General features: G+C 48.4%; 1 protein-coding gene across 4 annotated transcripts in view; it reads left to right on the top strand.

Annotated features, from left to right (window-relative positions):
• CAMK1D (calcium/calmodulin dependent protein kinase ID) overlaps positions 1-20,149 on the top strand; it is a 437,908-nt gene extending 417,759 nt beyond the window's left edge. For 3 of the 4 annotated variants that reach the window (XM_025930109.2, XM_086714934.1, XM_086714935.1), the window contains exons 7-11: positions 298-410; positions 1,693-1,771; positions 11,013-11,100; positions 12,251-12,368; positions 13,871-20,149. In XM_025930109.2, coding sequence (XP_025785894.1) covers positions 298-410; positions 1,693-1,771; positions 11,013-11,100; positions 12,251-12,368; positions 13,871-13,989 — 517 coding nt within the window. In that variant the 3' untranslated portion in view covers positions 13,990-20,149. Of the gene's footprint in view, positions 1-297; positions 411-1,692; positions 1,772-11,012; positions 11,101-12,250; positions 12,373-13,870 lie in introns of all 4 variants that reach the window. The other variant, XM_086714936.1, reaches the window with a different exon arrangement.
• The last annotated feature ends 2,617 nt before the right edge of the window (positions 20,150-22,766 follow it).

Raw genomic sequence — 22,766 nt, 5'->3', positions numbered from 1 at the left:
AGGTTTGAGGGTTGGTTTGGGAGTATACGGGGCTCTGGTTAATAACATGGAAAGGTGGATTTACATGCGTGTTTACTTTAGATCATCACCTCTTTGCCACTTATCAAATCACAGTTTTAGCTCTGTGCCGCCTCTGCCCATAGAATGTGTGATTTCTTTGCTCACATGGTACTTGTAACATACACACAGCAGGTTTTCTCAGTTTGGGTGGAAATGGCTCTTCCTTCCGTGCAGAATGTCCAGCCGCCGCCATGGACGTGCAGCCACTACAGATCCTTACACTGTCTTGTCTTCCAGGCTCTGCGGCTACCCTCCCTTTTACGATGAAAATGACTCCAAGCTCTTTGAGCAGATCCTCAAGGCGGAATATGAGTTTGACTCGCCCTATTGGGACGACATCTCTGACTCTGGTAGGTATCTCCACTCCCCATGGGTGGCCCCTGGGACCCTACGTCCAGACCACCTGACTGTGACAGGCCTGGGGGGTTCGGAGCGGTCCTGAGGCTCCCAAGGACGTTTCCTTAGCTTCGTACTTGGACTTGACCTGCCACGTGGAAGATACGCTGGGGACGTCTGACCCGAGCCAGATTGAGGGACGGGACTGACTCCTCCACCACTCTTAGCCGTGCCCTGATCTGGGCGCTCCAGGACTGAACCCGTATCAGCTAACGTTTATTGAGTGCTTATTGTGCCCACCTGCTAGCTTACTTGGTCCTCAGGACAACCTATCCCATAGGTGTTACTATTATCCCCACTTGACAGGTGAATTAACTGACGCCCCAGAAGGTAAAATGCCTTGACTGAAACCACACAGCTAGTAAGTGGCAGATCTGGGATTTGAACCCAAGCCCTCATGCCATAGCCCACGTCTCAGCTCCTGTGCCACACTGAAACGTTCCCAGAGCCGTTCACCATTTCCTCCTCAGGGATAAAGATCAAAACCAAGGCTCACGTAAACTGACGAATCTCTCGAGCCTCAGTGTCTTCCTGAGGAGGTCAGGATGATAATAATACTCCTCCCTACCAAAGTGGGTGGTGCAAGGATTAAATGAAATAATAAATAGGGCAGAGCCCTGCACTTACCGGTGAGCTGTTCAGATACGGCATTTTATTATTTGAGTTATTTCCTCCTAACTGGAAACACCTGCTTTATTCCTCAGCAAAATCGCGTGTTCATCGTGATCGGCTAAGTGGGCCGCGAGGGGGCTCCTTGAGGGCTGTGTATCCGCAGGGCCTGCCCAGGACCTGGTGGCCTTGGTAGAGGCCTTGGGGATTTTGTTGAATCAGTGATGTCTGAAACACAGAGAGGACGTCAACAAGGCAGCTCTCTTGGCAGCAATGAGCTCAGGGAGAGGCATATGATAACAAAGACGTTTGATCTCTGAACCGAAGAGGTCACCAGCTGCCAAAGAGAAGGGCTTTGACTTGGGAAGGCTGGGTCCGACGCCTGGCTTGGCTGCCTCCTCGTTCGCACTGTCACCCCTTAAGAGTGCCAAGTCTTGGCTTCCCTTTCCCCCAAACACTGATTCCCGCCCGCCTCCCATGTCCAGGTACCCAAGAGGGTTGGGGGGCATGGGAGGGGCTGGTCTGTTTTTCATGTGCCACACAATGTTCCTGAAGGCCTGGTGGCATCAGATTGTCACATCACAAGCCACAGACTGATTCCACCCCTTGTGCTTTCTTTTTGAACAGCAAAAGATTTCATTCGGAATCTGATGGAGAAAGATCCAAATAAAAGATACACCTGTGAGCAAGCCGCTCGGCACCCATGGTAAGAAAAATGACCCAGTAGAAGGACCTAATGCCATCTGATGGCTTCTCAGAGTAAAGTCCCTCTTAGCTGCTCTTTTTTTTTTTTCAGTATCTGAAGTTTATTGTCAAATTGGTTTCCATACAACACCCAGTGCTCATCCCAAAAGGTGCCCTCCTCAATACCCATCTCCCACCCTCCCCTCCCTCCCACCCCCCATCAACCCTCAGTTTGTTCTCAGTTTTTAAGAGTCTCTTATGCTTTGGCTCTCTTCCTCTCTAACCTTTTTGTTTTTCCTTCCCCTCCCCCATGGGTTTCTGTTAGTTTCTTAGGACCCACATAAGAGTGAAACCATATGGTATCTGTCTTTCTCTGTATGACTTATTTCACTTAGCGTAACACTCTCCAGTTCCATCCACGTTGCTACAAAGGGCCATATTTCATTCTTTCTCATTGCCACGTAGTACTCCATTGTGTATATAAACCACAATTTCTTTATCCATTCATCAGTTGATAGTCATTTAGGCTCTTTCCATAATTTGTCTATTGTTGAGAATGCTGCTATAAACATTGGGGTACAAATGCCCCTATGTGTCAGTACTCCTGTATCCCTTGGGTAAATTCCTAGCAGTGCTTTTGCTGGGTCATAGGGTAGGTCTATTTTTAATTTTTTGAGGAACCTCCACACTGTTTTCCAGAGTGGCTGCACCAATTTGCATTCCCACCAACAGTGCAAGAGGGTTCCCGTTTCTCCACATCCTCTCCAGCATCTATAGTCTCCTGATTTGTTCATTTTGGCCACTCTGACTGGCGTGAGGTGATATCTGAGTGTGGTTTTGATTTGTATTTCCCTGATGAGGAACGATGTTGAGCATCTTTTCATGTGCCTGTTGGCCATCTGGATGTCTTCTTTAGAGAAGTGTCTATTCATGTTTTCTGCCATTTCTTCACTGGATTATTTGTTTTTCGGGTGTGGAGTTTGGTGAGCTCTTTATAGATTTTGGATACTAGCCCTTTGTCCTATATGTCATTTGCAAATATCTTTTACCATTCCATTGGTTGCGTTTTTGTTTTGTTGGTTGTTTCCTTTGCTGTGCAGAAGCTTTTTATCTTGATGAGGTCCCAATAGTTCATTTTTGCTTTTAATTCCCTTGCCTTTGGGGATGTGTCTAGTAAGAAATTGCTACAGCTGAGGTCAGAGAGGTCTTTTCCTGCTTTCTCCGCTAGGGTTTCGATGGTTTCCTATCTCACATTCAGGTCCTTTATCCATTTTGAGTTTATTTTTGTGAATGGTGTGAGAAAGTGGTCTAGTTTCAATCTTCTGCATGTTGCTGTCCAGTTCTCCCAGCACCATTTGTTAAAGAGACTTTTTTCCATTGGATAGTCTTTCCTACTTTGTCAAAGATTAGTTGGCCATACGTTTGTGTGTCTAGTTCTGGGGTTTCTATTCTATTCCATTGGTCTATGTGTCTGTTTTTGTGCCAATACCATGCTGTCTTGATGATTACAGCTTTGCAGTAGAGGCTAAAGTCTGGGATTGTGATGCCTCCTGCTTTGGTCTTCTTCAAAATTACTTTGGCTATTTGGGGCCTTTTGTGGTTCCATATGAATTTTAGGATTGCTTGTTCTAGTTTCGAGAAGAATGCTGGTGCAATTTTGATTGGGATTGCATTGAATGTGTAGATAGCTTTGGGTAGTATTGACATTTTGACAATATTTATTCTTCCAATCCATGAGCACCGAATGTTTTTCCATTTCTTTATGTCTTCTTCAATTTCCTTCATAAGCTTTCTAGAGTTTTCAGCATACAGATCTTGTACATCTTTGGTTAGATTTATTCCTAGGTATTTTATGCTTCTTGGTGCAATTGTGAATGGGATCAGTTTCTTTATTTATCTTTCTGTTGCTTCATTATTAGTGTATAAGAATGCAACTGATTTCTGTACGTTGATTTTGTATCCTGCGACTTTGCTGAATTCATGTATCAGTTCTGGCAGGCTTCTGGTGGAGTCTATCGGATTTTCCATGTATAATATCATGTCCCTCTTAGCTGCTCTTAATTGTGGAATGATTTCATCTCCAACCAGTGGCTTTCACCCTGTCCTCGTGGCAACACTTGAGCTACTCTGTTCCCTCAGGCCACAGTCTTCTGAATGCATGGGGGACAAGCGAAGCGTACAAAAAGTAGCTTTAGGGTTTTCATTTTACATCAAGTATTTTAGGATCATTTTTATTGAAGGTCATTCTTCAAGGAGTCATTCAGATTGGAGTTTGATTCCTTGAGCTTACCGTTCAATAGGGAAGTGAATTGATGTTATTCTTCTCCTCGTAAGATGCTTTTCATCTTCATGTGCCTTCAACCCCAGAGGCATTTATCGCTAGTGCATGGTGTTGTGTATGACTACATTTCTCCGCAGTGCCCTTGAAGCCACTTACCAGGTTTGAACCCAGCTTCACGATCCCCTAGGTGTTACTCTGCATTTATACTTTACTTCTCTGAGCCTCCATTTTCTTTACCTTACAATGAGAACAGCGATACCCAGTTTACGGGGCTGATGTAAGAAATAATTGAGATTGTGCCTGTGAAGGGTTTAACACAATGTCTGGCACATAGTAAATGTTTCATTAAGATATTTTCATTAAACTGCCAGGAGCAGCCATCTGACAACAAAGACCAGGAATGGCAGAATATATGGTCTGATGAAAACAAGCAGACTTCGACTTCAGGAGAAATTCCCCTAAAAAGCGTTCGAGAAAACTGCCCCCTTGTCTATTCTACCCTGTAGCATTTCCTCCAGAGTCTCACACGCTGGTTAGTCTTCCAAAGGGGACCTGCTCAGGGGAGCTTCATGACCTGGTTTCACAGACGGTCCCCAACCCGATGATTTTTTTGACTTTACGATGGTGTGAAAGAGATACACATTCAGTAGAAGCTGTACTATAAGCTAAAGTGAGTGGTCTGAGTACGGTTAGGGTAGGCTGGGCTGAGCTCTGATGTTTGGTAGGTGAGGTGTCTTAAAATGCACATTCAATACATGGTATTTTCAACATCTGATGGATTTATTGGGACTTGGCCCCACTGTAAGTCAAGGAAGATCTGAACTTAATGTATAACAACAGTTGTCATTTATGGAGCATGAGTTCTGGTTCAGGTACTGTTCTCATTGCGTTAACATATCATCTCATGTTTTTCTTTATAATGGCTCCGTAAGGTAGGTTTTATCTCCATTTCAGAGATAAGAGAATCAATTTAGAGAGACAAGGTAACTAACTTATCCTTAGCCAAGACTGCACAACCACTACCTAGTGGTGAAGCCAGAATGGTTTCCGGCCAGAACTGACTTCAAAATAAGTGTTCTTCACCACCACCCTGTAAAGACCAGTAAAAGGAAGACAGGAAGGGCCGCAGGGAAGGAGAAGATGTTTCTGAATAAGGAGGTAGATTTGATTGTACATATTTTAATCAGCTTATATAAATGATAGTTTTTAATAAGTTACATTGGACAGCAGGTTAAAGTATGAGGCAATAAAGTTAGTAAAGCTTTTTCTTACTTTATCAACAATTGGAGGAAATGCTTGGGATGAGAGTAGGGGGCAGGGCAGTTTTCTTGCGTGCTGTTAAGGGGAATTTCTCCTGAAGTCATACGGCCTTTAAAGCTGTATGAAACTCCGTTTTCTCCCAGTTTTGTTGAGATATAGTTGACGGACACTGTATAAGTTTAAGGAAAGTGTCTATCATATAGCGTAAGGATTTGGCATTTCTATGTATTGTCAAGTGATTACCACGATAAGTTTAACATCCATCCGCTTACATAGGTACCCCCCCCCAGTTTCTTTTCCCTGTGATGAGACCTTTTAGGAGTTACTCTCTTAGAACCATAGCCATCGTGTTGTACATGACACCCCAGCGCGTGCTTATTTTGTACATACAAGACGTTGGAGATGATCTGACAGAAGAGGAAAGAGAACCTCTAAAGAAGGGAAGCAATTTCCTTCCTAGGACTTGTCCACTAATCTGGCCTCGCTGTGTGGAAGACAGGAAGGATCCCCGCTGAGACCTGGTCTCTCCTTCACCAGGTGTTTTTGACGAACAAAAGAAGGGAGAGGGTCTGGCAGAGGCCTTCCAGAGGGGCCGAGTCTCCCTGAGAGAAGGCCTTCCCAGACTGTCCAGGGAGGGGAGGTGTTCCAGGCGGGGCAAGCGGCCTGGGCCTCACTCAGGAGCCTAAACCCACCTCTGTCCTGGAGCCACCACTCTCAGGTTCCTGGAGGGGGCGTGGGCACAGGAGCGAGGCGGGAGGGCACGAGAAGGAAGACATGGCCGGCAGAGTTCTCTGGGGTAGCCTGCTCGAGGGCAGGTCCCAGCTACCCCCCTCCCAAAGACCAGGAATGGTAGAATATGTGTTACTGCATCTGCGGGCTCCTGAGCTCTGTGGGCCCCTGTGTCGGACTGAAATCATAAATGACAGCAGTGTATATCCTGCAGGGCTTTTCAAGGGATTCGTGACATACAAATAATACAAATAAGAAGAGGACCTAGCACCTAACAGATCTCTGATCTATAGGAGTTGCCCTTAATTTACGACTGTAGGAAGTAATTTGTATTTTCCCTTTGGGCGGTGGGGGCCCCTCACAGGTTTTAAGCCAGGTGATGAGATTTGTGTCTCAGAAAGCTCCACCGGTTGCAGAAGAGAGGCCGAATTGCTGGCCACGGGGCAAGGGAGGCTGGCGGGGAGGTGCAGAGTGGAGGCGGAGTGGGGGATGGCCCAGAGAAGGGTGGAGGGGGCCTGTCCGGAGCCACAGGGAGGAAGCAGGATGGAGAACACACTGAGGGGTGGGGAGCCGCAGCTTGGGGCAGAGCGCTGCTGGGACAGAGGGGTCTGAAGTCCTTCCCGAGGTGCCAGGGGGAGGGCCTGGGCGGGTGAGATGCCTCCACTGTGAGGAGCAGGAGGGAGGGCCCAGGAGCCCTCTGTCCCGGTGCTGAAGGTGGGGGCCCTTTGCCGAGTGAGTCTGGAGCCCAGGAAGGGGGTCGGGCTAGAGACAGAGACTTCACAGTTGTCTGCCTGGGTCACGGTACGATGTATCCGCGTATCCACGTGTAAACTGCACAAATTAATGCCTTTGTACTGTAGAGCTGGGTTTTTGCCAACGCTTTACAATTTTTTTTATGTGCATTTCAAAAATCCCAGGAAGTCAAACATTAGAAAATGGTACCAATGAATGCACTTGACTCAGACATCATTGAAATGCCCCACTGCCTGCATTTATGATATGCCTGTTTCTTTTATGTAAAATTGCTCGGGCTGAGAGCACCTGATTCAACCGAGAGCTGGCAGAAAGTGGGGTAATTATTCCAGGGAGCACAGCTTTATCAACACTACCATTCTAGAAGCTGTGCTCTTGGCACATCGATTATATCCAGAGAACATGATCTCTTATTCTGCACTCACTCTTCCGGCTGAACCAAGGCTACCAAGAGCCAGGAGGGGCTCTGGAAGTCCCAGACCCCCTTCCTCAGACTCAAAACAGACCGTGCCAGGCAGGACAGGGTTCCTTTCAGAGCTGTCTGTGGGTAGGGTGGTCGGCCCATCTTGCCAGGTCTTTCCTGTGCCCCCCTGGTCTTTTAAAAATTTTAAATGTTTGTTCATTTTTGAGAGAGGGAGACATCTGCTTTTGTGAGTGGGGGAGGGGCAGAGAGAGAGAGGGAGACACAGAATCCGAAGCAGACTCCAGGCTCTGAGCTGTCAGCACAGAGCCTGACATGTGGCTGGAACTCACGAGCCAGGAGATTATGACCTGAGCTGAAATTGGACGCTTAACCGACTGAGCCACCCAGGTCCCCTCCCAAGCCCCGGCCATGAGAGGCTGCGGCTTTCTCGTGGCGGCACATGGTGAGGAACCAGCAGCCTGCAGCTGCTGGCCGAAGGTAGGAACTGGCAAGTGGCAGGATGGGAGCCGTTCCTTCTTACAGGGAGGCATCTTGATGGGGTTTGTTCATCTGGTTCGGAGAGTTCTGAACCTCTGTCTCTAGTTGCGTTGACAAGGAAACCAAAGTGGTGACTCTTGGGCATCCATGCCCCAGGCAACACTTGGCAATGTGTCCACCTGGGAGGGGACATCGTGTGTTGGCCAGGCCAGGGTGGCATCTGCAGCCCTCTCCTCAGTGTTCCTGGGTCCCCTCCCCTCTTCTGGGCTCCAGCCAGCCGAGCTCTGGTTGACCGTAGGAATTGGGAAGCAGCCCAGGAGTCTGGGAAACTGGTCTCTGGGGGTACACAGCAGCATCACCAAGCCTGTCCTGAGAAAGTGGCTAGAAAAATGCAAAATCAGACCTATGGAGGTACAGCAGACCACGTACAGAACACAAAAACACCAGAAGGCAAGGAGAGGGGAGTTTGATGATTTGGGTGTGGAGAAAGAGAGCAAGAGAGACCTCACAAAGTGCGATTTATACGAATGCCATCTGCATTGTTAGCATGAGGTTAAAACTGGAAAGCAAGGTGGGGTGCCTGGCCGGCTCAGTCGGTAGAGCACGCAACTCTCGATCTTGGGTGTGTGAGTTCAAGCCCCATGCTGTGTGTAGAGATTACTAAAAAATCAAATATTTAAAAAAGTAGAAACAAGGGAGATAGGAATGGAATGTGGGCGCCATAGCTTTGTGTGTGTGTGTGTGTGTGTGTGTGTGTGTGCGCGCGCGCACAGATTTATAAGAAGATTCCTCTGTGTCAGAGGCATCATTCAATTCCTAGGACCATCAAGGTACTAGAGTCCCTTCCAATTCTAAATTCTAGGATTCTGTGCCTCTGGTGTTGCTGATGAATCATGCTAAAGCCAGGAGCACCGAGCATTGTGAATGTCATATATTGTCATTGTAATGTCGCTGGCTTGTGAGCAGCAGTAACCATTTCCATGGTGGTGCCCATTTGAGGAAGATCGTGTGCGGTCATGGGCCAAGGTGGCCTCGCTTCCCCAAGGAGAGTGCCCCAATGGGGGCCTCTGGGCCACATCTGCCCTGCCTGGTCTTACTCAGCTACAGCACACCCCGGGACTGTGGGAAGCGAGCATGGAACATTCCTAAAATAATTGGAAGTTTGCATTTTCCTTACATCTCGGCCCATGCTAGCCCACAGAGAACGGAGTTTCCCTGACCCCCTCGCGGGTCTGTTTGGTTTGGAGCGTCGCTCTGCCCTGCGGTGGTGCTCAGCCCAAGGAACCCCGTATTCCTACCACTTCTGCCTGCTAGTTTCCAAGAAAGCACTGGCCACCAATGAGTTGGAATTGGCCTTCTTTTCTGAGGATGTAGCATTTAAAAACGGTGCAGGAGGAAACACTCACATGAATCGTCTAGCAGGAAGAGCTTAATAAAGATGTCTGCAGTCCGCTAACCTTGTTCCTTGGATTTGCCCGCTAGTCTGTTTCTGTGTCATTGATGTGTGTCTGGGGACAGGTGGCGACTAGCAGTCATTGGAATTGGAAACTTGGTTCTCTTGAGTCAGTTTCTGAGTGTCCCCTTGACTAAGGATTTGCAGCCCCGCTGGGAAAAAGACAGAGTCTATGGTTGGAGGAGCGGGAATATCAGACCACATTCCAAAGTTGGGCCCTGCCTGGCACAGACTAAACATCACATCCATCAACCATGTTTTCAATTTTAAAGTGAAAGGCTGGGTGAGTGGGGACAGATTTTTCCTCGGGGGTAATCTGTCTGAAGAAGTCCTAAGCTTATTCTTTTCATGTCCCCAAAACAGTTGGACATAATACTGTGGCATCTAGGCTGTTTGGGGTTCAGGGCCATCTGGGTCTGGGAGATGACAGGTTTCCTCACTTCCTCACTAACCAGTCACCTTCCAGCCAGAAAGGATGGTCAGTGTTCCTGGCATCTCTCTCTCTGCCCCTTAACTTTTCAGATGCAAAAAATGATTTCATAGGTAACAGATACCAGCCTAGAATTTAACAGTTTGGTGTTAAATGAAAGGGAAGATGGGGCGCCTGGGTGGCTCAGTGGGTTAAGCGTCCGACTTCGGCTCAGGTCATGATCTCACGCTTCGTGAGTTCAAGCCTTGCGTCGGGCTCTGTGCTGACAGCTCAGAGCCTGGAGCCTATTTTGGATTCTGTGTCTCCCTCTCTCTTTCTTCCCCTTCCCCACTCATGCTCTGTCTCTCTCTCCTCCAAAAATAAACATTAAAAACTTTTTAAAAAATGAAAGAGAAGATACGGGAGGTTCTAAGTGCAAAAAAGAATGAGAGCAAAACACAGCTTCCTCTGAAACTAGGGGAGAAGGCCAGGTGATTAAATGTAGAGCAGGGGTGGTGTCGAGGTTGAGGGGAGTGTGTGGGAGAAGAATGAGCTGCAAGTGACCTCCAGGTGACCAAATGAGCCTGGAGATTGTAAGCCGAGAGAGAGGAGGGAGGGAGGGAAGGAGAGGTGGTAAAGCAGGAGGAGGAAGTCACAGGACAGGAGGAGAATTCCTAGGTAGTTTCTAAGGACAGAGGTGAAGAGCAGACCCACCCTCTTCCCTGCTGGTGGAAGGCTATGGAGCAAGCAAGAACTAATGCCCAGTAACATCAGGGACCCAGCTGAATGCAGAGTGGATCCAGTCCCAGCAGTTCAGAGAATTCTTATGGGAAATGCAAGGGAAGATTTGGCAAGCAGGGCTGAGCTGAGGCTGGGCACCCTCTCCCTGAGCATGGAGGAAGTATAGGCGAGAACATGGCAGAGCTTAACTCTGCTGGAAAGGACCAGAAGGCTGCTCTGGGCCCGGGATGTGAGCAGGTCCGTGATGCAGAGGGCCTGGAAAGGGCAGAAGGAAGGGGCCTCTAGCAGGAGAAAGCTGGGAAGACGGCCCTGGGCAGGGATCTGGTGGTCAGACCAGGCAGGAAACACATGTGGGACCTCAGAACTGCAGGTGGAGAGCTGGTGAGATGGAGACAGAGGGAAAGGGAAAACTGGATTCAAGTTGCCTTGTGGCTTCTGATGTCGCAGGAATTGGGGCCGAAAGGGAAGAAGTGGGAACCAGGCAGAGAGGTCAACGAATCTCTGGGAGGGTGCTGAGTATAGAAGGGGGACAGGACTTGGCGGTGGTGGCAGATGGTGTGCATGTAAGACAAGAGCCACACAGCCTGGAAGGGCAGCGGGAAGCCACCCTCTCAGTGAACCTCAGGACAGGGACAGAGTTGGGGCTTCCCTGGGAAAGCAGCGTGCGACCCGGTGTCAGAGCACCCTGCCCCCCTCAAGAAACCCTTTTGAAGAAGCATCTTTGCCTCTGTTTCAGGATCGCTGGTGACACAGCCCTCAACAAAAACATCCACGAGTCTGTCAGTGCCCAGATCCGGAAGAACTTCGCAAAAAGCAAATGGAGAGTAAGTCTTGGGCTCATTACATTTACAATGAAGGGTACCTGGGTGGCTCAGTCAGTTAAGCGTCCAACTCTTGAGTTCAGCTTAGGTCATGATCCCAAGGGCATAGGATCGAACCCTGCGTCGGGCTCTGAGCTGACAGCACTGGAGACTGCTTAGGATTCTCTCTCTCTCGCTCTCTCACTCTGTGTGTGTCTCTCTCTCTTCCCCCTCTGCCCTTCCCCCACCTCAAAAAAAATTGTTTTGCGATGAATTGAACCACCCCCATGAAACTTGCCCTACAGTTGGAGCATTTATTATTTCTCAAGGTTACTATCACCCGAGTTTGATGAAAGTCCCCAGAGCCTCACCCAAATAATCTTGCTAATTTTAACTGATAACCATTAAGACTCAAAGGGGATGTCATGGTGTGGGAGGGATGAAGTATGGCTTTAATATTTCCCTTCTGTGATTCAAAAATAGCAATAGTGTCAGCCCTTACTCATTTGCTGTTTCTTAAGAACATAATTCCTGTTGTCTTCCTTTCTGCTGCTGGAACTTTGACTAGCTGACTTTTATGAAAGTGATAGGAAAGGGGGGTGGGGAAAGACAGGGAATCTGAGTTGAACTCATCGATATTTTCAGCTAAAAATGTGATGGAGTTATACCACTGAGCTTTCCTGGTCATCAACTGGTTACCTAAACCCTATGTTCTAATCAGTGCGGGGAAACAAAATTAATTCCACTGACCCGCTTTATTCAGAGGAAATGCTATTAGTTAGGACACAAGCACTCATAATAGGAAAATTAAAACTACCTTAAAGCATCACCTTTTAAGAGACCATCTTACTAGAATACACGTTTTATTCTAAAAGTCACTTCCCTTAAATGACGGAGAGTATTGGTTTACATTTATCCTCTACGTTTACTATGTCTAAAGAGGAGTATTTGTTTAAATCTCCAAAAAACATTTCGGTGGGGGCGAGGGGTGCAAAACATTAGCATCATTTTGGAAGAAGGGGCAAGACAAGCTTCCTTTCTAAAGTATCATGAGAACGTTTTAAGAAGCTGGAAATGGTTGGGGTAAGTAAGAAGAAACAACCAGACACAGTCTGAGTCTTTTCTAATTAGCTGGACTATTGTGTCTGCCTTTTTCCCCTTTCTTAAATTTCAGCAAGCATTTAATGCCACGGCCGTTGTGAGACATATGAGGAAACTCCATCTCGGCAGCAGCCTGGACAGTTCAAATGCAAGCGTTTCAAGCAGCCTCAGTTTGGCCAGCCAAAAAGATTGTGCGTATGTAGCAAAGACAGAACTTTCCAACTGGCGTGTCAGACAGATCTGGGGTGGGGAGGCGAGCACGGTCCTTTGTGAGCTCCTGGTGTCAGGCACTTCTGATTTAATTCCTCTCGTTGCATGTCCCCCAGCAACCCTGGGACGTTATTTAATTTTAAAGAATGTTTTCGAAACGTTTAATTATTCGATACACACACAACCGTAGGTATGATGAGTTCCATTTTTAGATGGGAAATCTGTGGCTCACGCGCTGCACAGCCATACCTGTCTGGACAAGAGCCCAGACACTTTCGGATCCGTCTCCTTCCCCCGAGACTCACTTGTCACCGCGTGTCATTCTCAGGGGTTGAGGAAGGGGTGGCAGAGACTCGTGACAGCCTGATCTCATTGGCTTTTAATACCTACTTTTTGATGAGGAGGATGATGCTTGGAGCTGAATTATATGATGTGCACTGGCTTTGCAGTCAGAGTGATAGTAAGAATATTTCACTTTCATCTTTGTGTTAGGCTGTTACATCATTGAGGGCATGTAACATACTCTATTTCTCTCCCCTACTCCCCACTGCTCCCCGGTCTATTTATCTTAATCCCATAGTAGGCCATCTCAGGGGCTTCTGTCCCCCTCAGGCCAGTTGCCTTGATGGTCCCTGTTGGCCCTCATCTCCCTGATCACCGGAACCCTTCAGCTTGGTCCCCCTCTGGGCATCACATTCCATCCCATGACCCTCAGAAAAGGGTTTCCTCCCTCTCTAAATAGTCATCCCATCTCATTTGGGAATGTGAGCCCGGCCGTTTTGCCTGGAAATCTCCATGCGCGTCCCCTGACCCAACCGCACGCTGTGGTAGACCCACATTTAATGGATCTCCCTGCGTCGGAGCCTATAAAGGTCACCGGGAACTATGCTACCGGAGCTGAGCTCCAGGACATTCGTCCCACATCAGGGTTTTCTGATGCCACCGCATACTCTCAGGGAGCATAGTAGGGCGGTGTGTGAGCAGTATTTCTAGGCCGGGGCTGCTGGAATTGGAGGAAGAGGCAAACGGCCCCATTTCGATGTGCTCTGTGTCACAGATGGTCCTTAGCCAGGAGTACAGACCACACACGAAATGGGTCGGCAGGGGGATCACATTCTGTCTTCACTCCTCAAGCTTCTACTCATGGGGCTGTTACAAACAACAGTATGTATTCAACACCTAGCCTGCAGCCTAGTACATAGTGAGTGCTCGGTGAGTGGTACCTACCCTGTTACGGATGCCAAACCATGTCATGTTCAAATACAAAGCAGTCAGCAGCGTCAGAGCTAGAACAGGAGGGAAGAGTTGTGTCTAGGAAGAAAGCATTTCAAGGACACATTGCAAAGGTTTTCCTACAGGTAGGTGAACATTTAGAGACAGGAGTGTAAGAGTTCGCCGTCCCCCCAAACCCTGGAGTGGGAAAGGGGAGCGAATACTTTCTTCTGAAGCTTCGACCCCCTTGTGTCCACTGTCCCCCTTGCAGGTCTGGCACCCTCCACGCTCTGTAGTTTCATTTCTTCTTCATCCGGGGTCTCAGGAGTGGGGGCGGAGCGGAGACCGAGGCCCGCCACTGTGACCACAGTGCACTCCGGGAGCAAGTGACTGGCTCTGGAGGTGGGGCCCAAGGGCGGGGCCGGGGAAGGGGGCCCCCACCGCCCCCGCGGGGCCGCCAGCACCACCAGCCGCTCCAGAGTGATCCCACCTTGCATGGTGCGCCTTCCTGCACAGGACTGGAAGACAGAAGTTTTTTATGGCCATATTTTATACTGCAATTCTGAAGTGTTCGTTTCTCACAAACTGTACTGACTCAAGGGAGCTGACGTGATAGGATCTGGTGCTGTACATACGAATCTTGCAAAGCTCTGATAGAACGGACCTCCCTCGTCCTCTTTCCCAACCGTCGTCACTTCTGCTCTTCTAGGTGTGGGGAACCGTCTATGTTGTATTTTTTCATTAATGACAAAAAAGGTTTCAACTGGATTATTTAAGTCTTGGTAAATATTGCGCATTAGGGTTTTATTTTTTACCCTTTAAGAAATATGCCCTTCTGATCTTTACTTCTTAGTCACATGACCTGTATCTTTTGCTTATCAGTAGTTGAGTTTTATGTTAACCTTTAAGAGAGGTGTTTAGTTTTGTTTTTTTTTCCCTCCAAGGGGAATGTAAAGGTATTTTTAAAAATTCTAATAAGAGGATCGAGAATCTGTCTCCAAGGCGAAGAGTGCACTTTACTTCTATTTTTTCCTCTTTCTCTCCCCTTCCCTGGAGAGGCAGCTCTTTAAGAAAACAACTCAGCAGTCCAGTGAGGCTGCCTTGTCTCCAGGGCCACCTGGGGAGGGAACCTGCAGAAGACCTTTTCCAACACCCCCTCCAGCATGCCCCTGGCCAACCAGAGACCCTAGGGGCCTTCACCGTCAGTGGTCAGAAATAAAGAAGCCTGCTCCCCCAAGACTAAGGCTAAACTTCAGAGGCTTCACTTGCTGTGAAGGAGTTGCCCACCCAGCAAAGATATAAGAGCCTCCCTTCCAGAAGGAACCAGACGCCATTTTGGTTAAAGGGAATGTCTCACACAGCTTATATTTCTCACGAGGGTAACACAGAAAAGTCTGCTCTCAGCTATGCAGTTTTAAAGTTAATCTGTCTCGCGCTCTCTCTCTCTCTGTTTTTTAAAAATGCATTTCTAATCTTACACTTAAAATGGCCTCCAACTCACACAAGTTGTTTCTGCAGATTTTTACCCTGTTCTTCTATGAATGTTACCCAGGCGAGGAGAGGGAAGTGGCCTTGGAAAAGAGTCCATTTATCTGGGGTGGTAAGGAGAGGTGACCTGCCAGGCAAGCAGGACACTGGCCAGCGTGGTGATGGCCAGCCAGCACTCGCAGCCCTCCCTCTGACCGGGGCAGTCTGAAAACCAAAGACCCGTAGTGGTGGTGTCACCAAAGGTGCCAGTTGCCTGGGATTTAAGAACTTCTTGGGAAGTAGAACTTTCATTTCTAAAACTGGCAATGTCCCAGGCAAAGCGGCAGCGTTGTTTACCCACGTGATGCATAGGTGTGCAGGGTAGAGCATGGCGTGAAACCCAGGGCAAACCACTTCCCAAGGGGGCTTTGAGGATGCTGTCTTGCAGAGGCTTGCAGGTGGCTCCAAATGCTAGGTTTGCAAAAGCCCTCCCTTGACCCCCTGCCCACCATAATACCATGAGTCTGCATTTCACACCGTCAGCCTCAAGCCTGCCATGAGTCCCTGTAGGTCTGCCTGATGGCCCAACAACTCTACTGGCTGTGGTCCTCCTGCCCTTCTCCTATAGCTAGCCACATTCAGCAGGTCCTGTTGGTCAAGCCGTCTTGTGGTCAAGCCACACCTATGCCTATGTCCAGGCCAAATGTTTAGTGATAGTCACCCCCCCCCCCCCACACACACACACACATACACACCATGTTTCTAGGCTCAGCAGCTCCATTCTGCCTCCATTAGTATGGCAGTGCAGGTACGTATAAGAGCAGACAGGAAGACAGACAGCTGGTCTACCCTGTTCCCAACATGCATCATATGCCCCCAGCCCCTTGGCAGGAATCCCACTTGGCATCTGCCACACATGCATCCAGAGTGAAAATCAGGCCGTCGCTCTTCACGATTAATAAAAAAAAAAAACTAAAAAAGTCTATAAAATGACCACAGACCGAGTTGAGAAGCAGGTGTTGTGTGAGTTGGATAAGTGTCAATGCCATGCCCGCAGAAGGAAAATGGCATGAATATTACAGAGTATCAGAAAACTGTGGTCTCTCTCCAGGGGCTTTATTAAGGGTGTTGCTTACGAACAAGTATAATGGAACATTCTTGTTTCTACAGTACAAGAAAACAAGGAATTAGATGTAACGGGGTGATAATGTGCCCAAATCTGGTACCTGTGATGTGTGCCTGACTGGCTATCAGTTCTTTGCACCTTGTACTAGGTGCAGTCAGTTGCATTTGGAGGGCAACTTCTGAAGGCAAATTCTCTCATGGGTGATTAGATTATTTCCTAGAGCTGATATTTGGGGTGTACCTTCTATTCAATTAGTTTGAAGGTATGTCTCACCAAGAAGTGCAGAACAGGCAGGAGATGAGGCCCTGTGGCCAGCGTCCTCTTTGTGGTTCAGATGAGCCTGTGGCTGCACTTGGCCTGGAATGTGTCAACAACGCAGTGTGATGTGTAGGGACTGGTTTTAGCTCAAAAGCCAACTCTGTTGAACTTGACATCAGGCAAATCCATTCTGTCTCAGTGCCACTGGACTTAGGTTATTTCCTATCGTTTTAGGAAGAGAGGAAAATAAACCCAGAATGTGCCTTTTGTTAAGACCTGCCGAGTGGGGTGGCTAAATCCCAGGACCCTCGCTGAAGTCAGGTCCCACCAGTCGTAACTGAGCCTTTCATACGTGCCCACAGCTTCCACTCACTGTGGAAGCCAGCATGTGGCCGAGGCTAACAGATGGCCACCAGCTCCATCACAGGCTTCCTTTCAACCCCAGCCCCTCCCCCAACCATTGGTCTCCTCAGCTTCTCAGAGCTAGTGGATTATTTTTTTTCATTTGAATATGACATTTTGAACTATCCTTGAGTGGTCTTTCTCTCAGCTGCCCTGTCTGTCCCTCCTCCTCTTCCCCACTTTTCATCTCATCAGTGAGGCAATAGGCAAAGCCATCACTGGTCTGAAATGAGCAGTGAGTGCTCACCCACACGGAGCCCCCACATGACCAGCTGCTTTCTGCTCTTAAGCAGGGTACCCTGGGGTCTGGACTGCTCACTGCTTTCCCTCGGCGAGTACACTGCGGCCTGGGGTATTGGGTTGAGATGGGGTAAAGGCAGCTGGATCTGAGAGGGCAGGGAATGCCTACAGGGAGCACACAGGGCCACTTAAAGCCCTTGGGAAAAGAAGAAGGTGCCCAGATAGATTGACAACTAGTCCAGGACAGCGCATGGCCATTGTGGCAGCAGGGCTTACCATCTCCTACTGCCTCTGACCCCGTAAGAGAACAGCAGGATAATGTTCCCCTTCATGTCTCCTTTTTAAAGATAAGAGCCATGTAGAAAGCATACCAAAAAACAAATGAACAAACAAACAAAAAACCAAAAAGCATGTGTGGCTTAGTGTTGTTGACTATGGCAATGATTCTGGTCACTTCTAAAATCCCACCTCACAAGCAGGGAGCAGTTTCATATCCCCACACAAGAGCTTATCTCCTTTGAGAGGGTCCCACTCTCCAACTAGCTGTCAGCACAATGTCCAAGGAACTCAGTAGTCCACCGTGGGGCAAAGCAAGATGGCTTTGGCTCAATGGGCAAGACTCTGGCACTTAGGAAGCATTGGCCATCTGATGGCAGGGACTTGGCATATGACCCTCAAACTCATTTACCTGCCCAGCACTGACCTCATCCTGTTCATTTACCTACCTTGGTGTCCAGCCTATCCTGGATGGGTTGTGGGTGGGAGAGGGGAACTCCCCTTTAGAACAAAGGTCAAGAACACCAGGGACAAAGGGGAGGGAGCCCAACTGACCCCTCCTGAAAGGGGGTTGACCATCTCTCTCTCGAGGAGTGACAGCTTCATCTGATTTACCCATTGGGATTTGACATTCTATGAGTAATTTTCAACAGAAAGAAAAGACTATATCCAGTGGGGATGACTCAGCATGTTAAGGCTCTGGACACCAGGGCTCTGCGGCCCACCCAGAGCTTTAGGTAGGGTTGCTTCCTTGCACTGGAGAAGCCAGGCAGGAACCATGGCCCCAGAGCTGGAGACAGGAGAGCTAGGGTGACTGCCTCTGTGTTACAGCCAGCAACACCCCCTCCTCTGTGTGACTCCCAGGGTTTCCTTTGGCTGTGCAAAAGGAAAGCAAGGGCCAGCAAAGGGCAGGTCCTCCCATTTCATAAGCAGAACTAAGATGTACTCTTTCCCAGGGTCACACGCTCACTTCTGGCAAATGAAACGAAGGCCCTCTGATTCAACCGATGCACGAAACCTTTGCATGTTCTTCTGAACCAGTACTATTCCGCGTTCTGTCCCCCCTCCCTCGGCAGAGTTTGCCTTTTCCTTAAACACATTCCAGACCAAACACTGTTCAGTTTGTTTCAAAAAAAAAGAAAAAGTGTATACCTGTATGGAACCCACCATTTTTTGTGGGGAGGGGGCACCCGGCTGCAAACGTACCTGACATTTGCACACAAGGGTTCCAACCCTTTGGTTTTCAGAGTTGAAAATGTTGAGATAGCAAAGGTGAATTGGACAAAGTCCGAAAAGGGGGAGGGGGCTTATTTCCTGAAGACCCCAAGAAAGGCAGCCTGCAGATGAGCTAGCCTGAAGAGCTCTCCTGTGGACGGCGGGCAGGGAGGAGAAGGAGGAAGACAGAAGCCCAGGCCCCCTTCCGCCCCTACCGTCCTTGTGGCCCCAAGTGCATCACGGTCCGCAGCCTGGGCCAGGGCGCAAGAGCCCGGCCCCACTGTGAAGTCGGCCCCGCATGCCGGCCAAGGCCCGGCCCGCCGCCTGCTCCGTGCTGACCCCGACCTGAAGGAGCAGCAGCCCTTCCAGGCCGGCCTTCCCCACCACCTGCGGCTGCGGCTGCAGCGGCTCGGCTTTTGGCTCCGGGGTGGGGGGGTGGGGGGCTCCGCTTCTGCAAACCCAAAGGCTGTGCATTCAGCAGCCAAGCCCACTGCATGTGGCTGCCAGGTCTGGTTTCGTGGACAAAGTGTGGAATGGCTTCTCGGTGTCTGTATCTTTCTACACCAAAGGGACAAACTGTTCCGTTCACCCTTTGTACTAATGCTGCTTCTGCATTTGCCAGATCTACTTTTAACCTTTTGGTCCCCAGGGAACTTCTCATACAGTGATTATGTCTTCTGATTATTTACTGAATTATTTTACTTAGAGGTGATTTTATTTTCTTATGGACAGGAAAAAAAAAAAGAGGAGTGTGTGAGGCTTCGGTCATAGAGATGAGTCACCACCAGGGACCCCAAAGCCCCAAACACTAAGTAAATTACTCCTCAAAGGGAAACCTTCATCTGGACAGACTGAGATTGTCAGGCCGTCCTTCCAGCCTTGCACTTGACAGGCAGGGGACGGGGCAGGGCAGGCAGCCGGGCTTTGCAGAGAGAGAAGGAAGGAACTGGAGCGCATCGCTTGTTTGGACATTGGTCATACACACAGAGGCCTGTCCCCTCCTTCCGGGGCCCTGGCATCAGAGTTATGACATGCCATCCAATGACAGCAGAGAGACTACAGCATCTTTGTTTCAAAAGACGGGTGGCTTGTTTCAGAGAACATTTAGCTGAGTGCCACATTCAAGTTGGACAACATAAAAGACACGTTCCGTCCAGAATAAAATTTGGAACAATTTCTAAATTGGCTGTAGTCAACTACACATAATGTCACTGCCCTTCTCGGAGCCCTCCCACCAGCGAGCGAGCATGTTTTCCAAAAGCTTACAGCGACGAATCCAGGAATGTCCCTGCGTCTATTATTATGAGGCTTGTGATTGGTTCAATTTTTCCATAAAAAACACGTTCGTCCCAAAGAAGGGAAACTGTGCATTTATTCCATGCATGTAACACTCTGCAAGAAGTTTAACCCACCTAGGTTTGCGGCACTGCAAAATTGTTCATGGGCCTATGTAGCAAATGATTCTCTGCCTTGACAATCATGTACACATATCAAGATTTCTATCATAATGATAACGAGATTGATGACTTCTTGTTTTCCTCCAATAAAGACAATTAATCACCTTCAGATGTACGTGGTTTGTTTTCTTCATAAAGAGCAGGAGGGGGTTGTGCTAACAGCTCTCTTCTCCTCTTTGCAGAGTTTGGATTGGAGGGAAGGGAGTTTGAACCCCTGGAAACACATAGGGTTCCCTAAATATTTTATGTCACCCGCCCAATGAGCCCGAAGTGCCAGGGACAGGAAGGGACGGGCAGATCTTGGCTTCAGGACCCAGGGAGGGTCCCCGCTTTACAAAGCTCTCCTTTTCATTGCTGCTGCAGAAAATGGCTGGTGTGCGCCCATTAACTCAAATCGCACTAGCTGGATATTGAGTTGCTTAGAGGAAATCTGATTTCTGGGAACCCCTCTCTGAGTAGGGGGTGAGCGGGCACACGCCTATACCTGTATTTTTGCTCAGCACAGCTTTGGAGTTCTCCATGCCCCCAAAAAGATTCATTCTGAGCAGAAGGCTGCCTGCTATCTTTCTTTCTTGGGGGTGTGGGGGGTGAGGCTGCACTTCATAGGTCACCAAACATATGGTGGGGACTAGCTCTGATGACCAGACAATTCCTTCTATCTAAATGGTAAGTGGCTATTTGCAGGGGGAAATGAACCGGAGGTGTGTTAAAGAAATGTAGAATTAACGCTGTCCCAGCAGCCATATCAGATGAGACGGCATGGGCCATTGTGGATCTAAGTGAGCCCCAAAGAAATATGGTGCACACCATCGGACGTCTAGTCTTTTCTGATTTGATTATGGCATCTCTTAGCCCAGACCCTAACTATAAAGCATATGAAAGCAAACGGATCATTCAGGGGGTTCATAGGTGACATTGTTGATGCAAATTTTTGGACCAAAAAGAACTTTGGTAACCTAACCACCTTTGAAAACTCTTTGTAAGGATTTATTAAAGAGAGGACTTGCCAAGTGTGACTGAAAATTTAGCCAAAGCAAATGCGCTGAAGTATAAAATGAATCCTGACAGAAAGCTGGTGTTTATAAATGCCTTAGAGTTGAAATGTTTCAGGTCAATTTTTTTTTGTACTTGGCTCCAGGCACATTGACCAAGCAAGTTTCTCTGTCCTTCCTAGATTTACCTAGCCTCCAGGCACTGAAGTTCACCCCAAATTTCCTATATTTTCCAGCTAACATTTGGTCTTACACATTCTCTTGTGAATCATTGATCATAATGCACTTAGGAGCCAACAGTACAAGAAAAAGGAAAGACTTCTTACATAGTTACAGGATTGTGCCTTCGGAAAAGAGCTACGCCTGATCACAGCAGGCACAGAGCTTAATGGCAAAAGGGGGTACAGATTGTGTACACCCCAATCCTGACTCTCCACGCCCCCAAGAACAGCGGCTGAAATGAAACTACTTCATAGAGAAAGCTTCTGAAAACAGGATGTCTTCAGTTCACACGCGTGCTGAGCCGTCTGGCTGGGCTAGTTGTGGTCTTGGGGGCATGTATGTACTTGGCTATGCCAGCACTCTCTAGTTGAGAAAGACCAAGAAAGAGAAGTTGTGATTAGTTCCTTTTTTTTTTTTTTAACATATTTGGTTGCAAAGTCTATGCTGAGCCCCTAGAGTGTATAATTTCCCCTGTCATATTAGCTGTTCATGAAGAGTGTCTGTGTGGGCACACACACACGCTCTTGAACCCACCATACAGGGTCTTCCAGTTGAGGGAGTAAGTAGTGGGGGCCGATTGCTGGTCTACACCCTCCACACCAGGCCCTGCACCCTGGCGCAGGGAAAAGGGTGCTTGTTTTTCTGCCCAGTCCACACAAGGGTGCCATCCGGTGCCTGCTGGCTTGCATGTTCCCAGCAGACCATGGGGCATCGGACTGAGTGGTGGGACAACCCAGAACTTTTATCAGGTTTCCAAGGCTGAGGAGAGCTGCCAGCTGAGAGCTCAGGACCTGGCACGGGCTCTTGGGGGATGGGGGGAGGGTTCATCCAGAGATGTGAGAGGAGGAGAGGAGCATGAGCCTTCAAGAGGCTATTGCAGAGAGTTGGTACATATAAAAACACTTTACAGACATGAGGTGGCTTCATAGCTGTAGGAAAACGTGTTAGCCTCCTTTGTCACATGCAAGGGTCTCAAGGAGAGTTTACCTCCTTGAGCAGAGAAATTAGACTGCAGTGCCTACAGAACCCTCAAACTCTCCCTCACCCATTCCCTGCAAGGCCTTTTAGGTGGACCCTGTGATAAGCTTTCATTCATTCATTCATTCATTCATTCATTCATTCATTCAACATGTTTTGAGCACCTGCTATCTTCAAGGATTTTTATGTATACTGAAAAAAACAAGGTAAACCTGACATGGACCCTACCCTCAAAGGTTGCATGACAAACGGAGTTCTGGAACGAGCCTGGAAGGAAGGGTAGTGTTTGATGGGAAGAAGTTAATAGGAATGGCATGAGCAAGAGCATGGAAGCTGGACACACACTATGTGGCTGGAATCGTACATATCTCCCTGGGCAGGAGCCTTAGGTGTGGGCAAGCCACAGGGAGAGAAAGGCAGGTTGGAGGAGGCTTGTTGTTAGTATCATGAACAATAATGAATAGTAATGATGATGTCATGTATCCATCATTTACTGAGCTGTAGAATAGTGCTAAGCACACTCCATTTGACATC

This window comes from Puma concolor, chromosome B4, assembly GCF_028749965.1.
Source record: "Puma concolor isolate L17-30 chromosome B4, mPumCon1.1.hap2, whole genome shotgun sequence".
Taxonomy (NCBI): domain Eukaryota; kingdom Metazoa; phylum Chordata; class Mammalia; order Carnivora; family Felidae; genus Puma; species Puma concolor.
The sequence above is the reverse complement of the archived record's forward strand: the minus strand, read 5'-3'. Positions and strand labels throughout refer to the sequence as shown.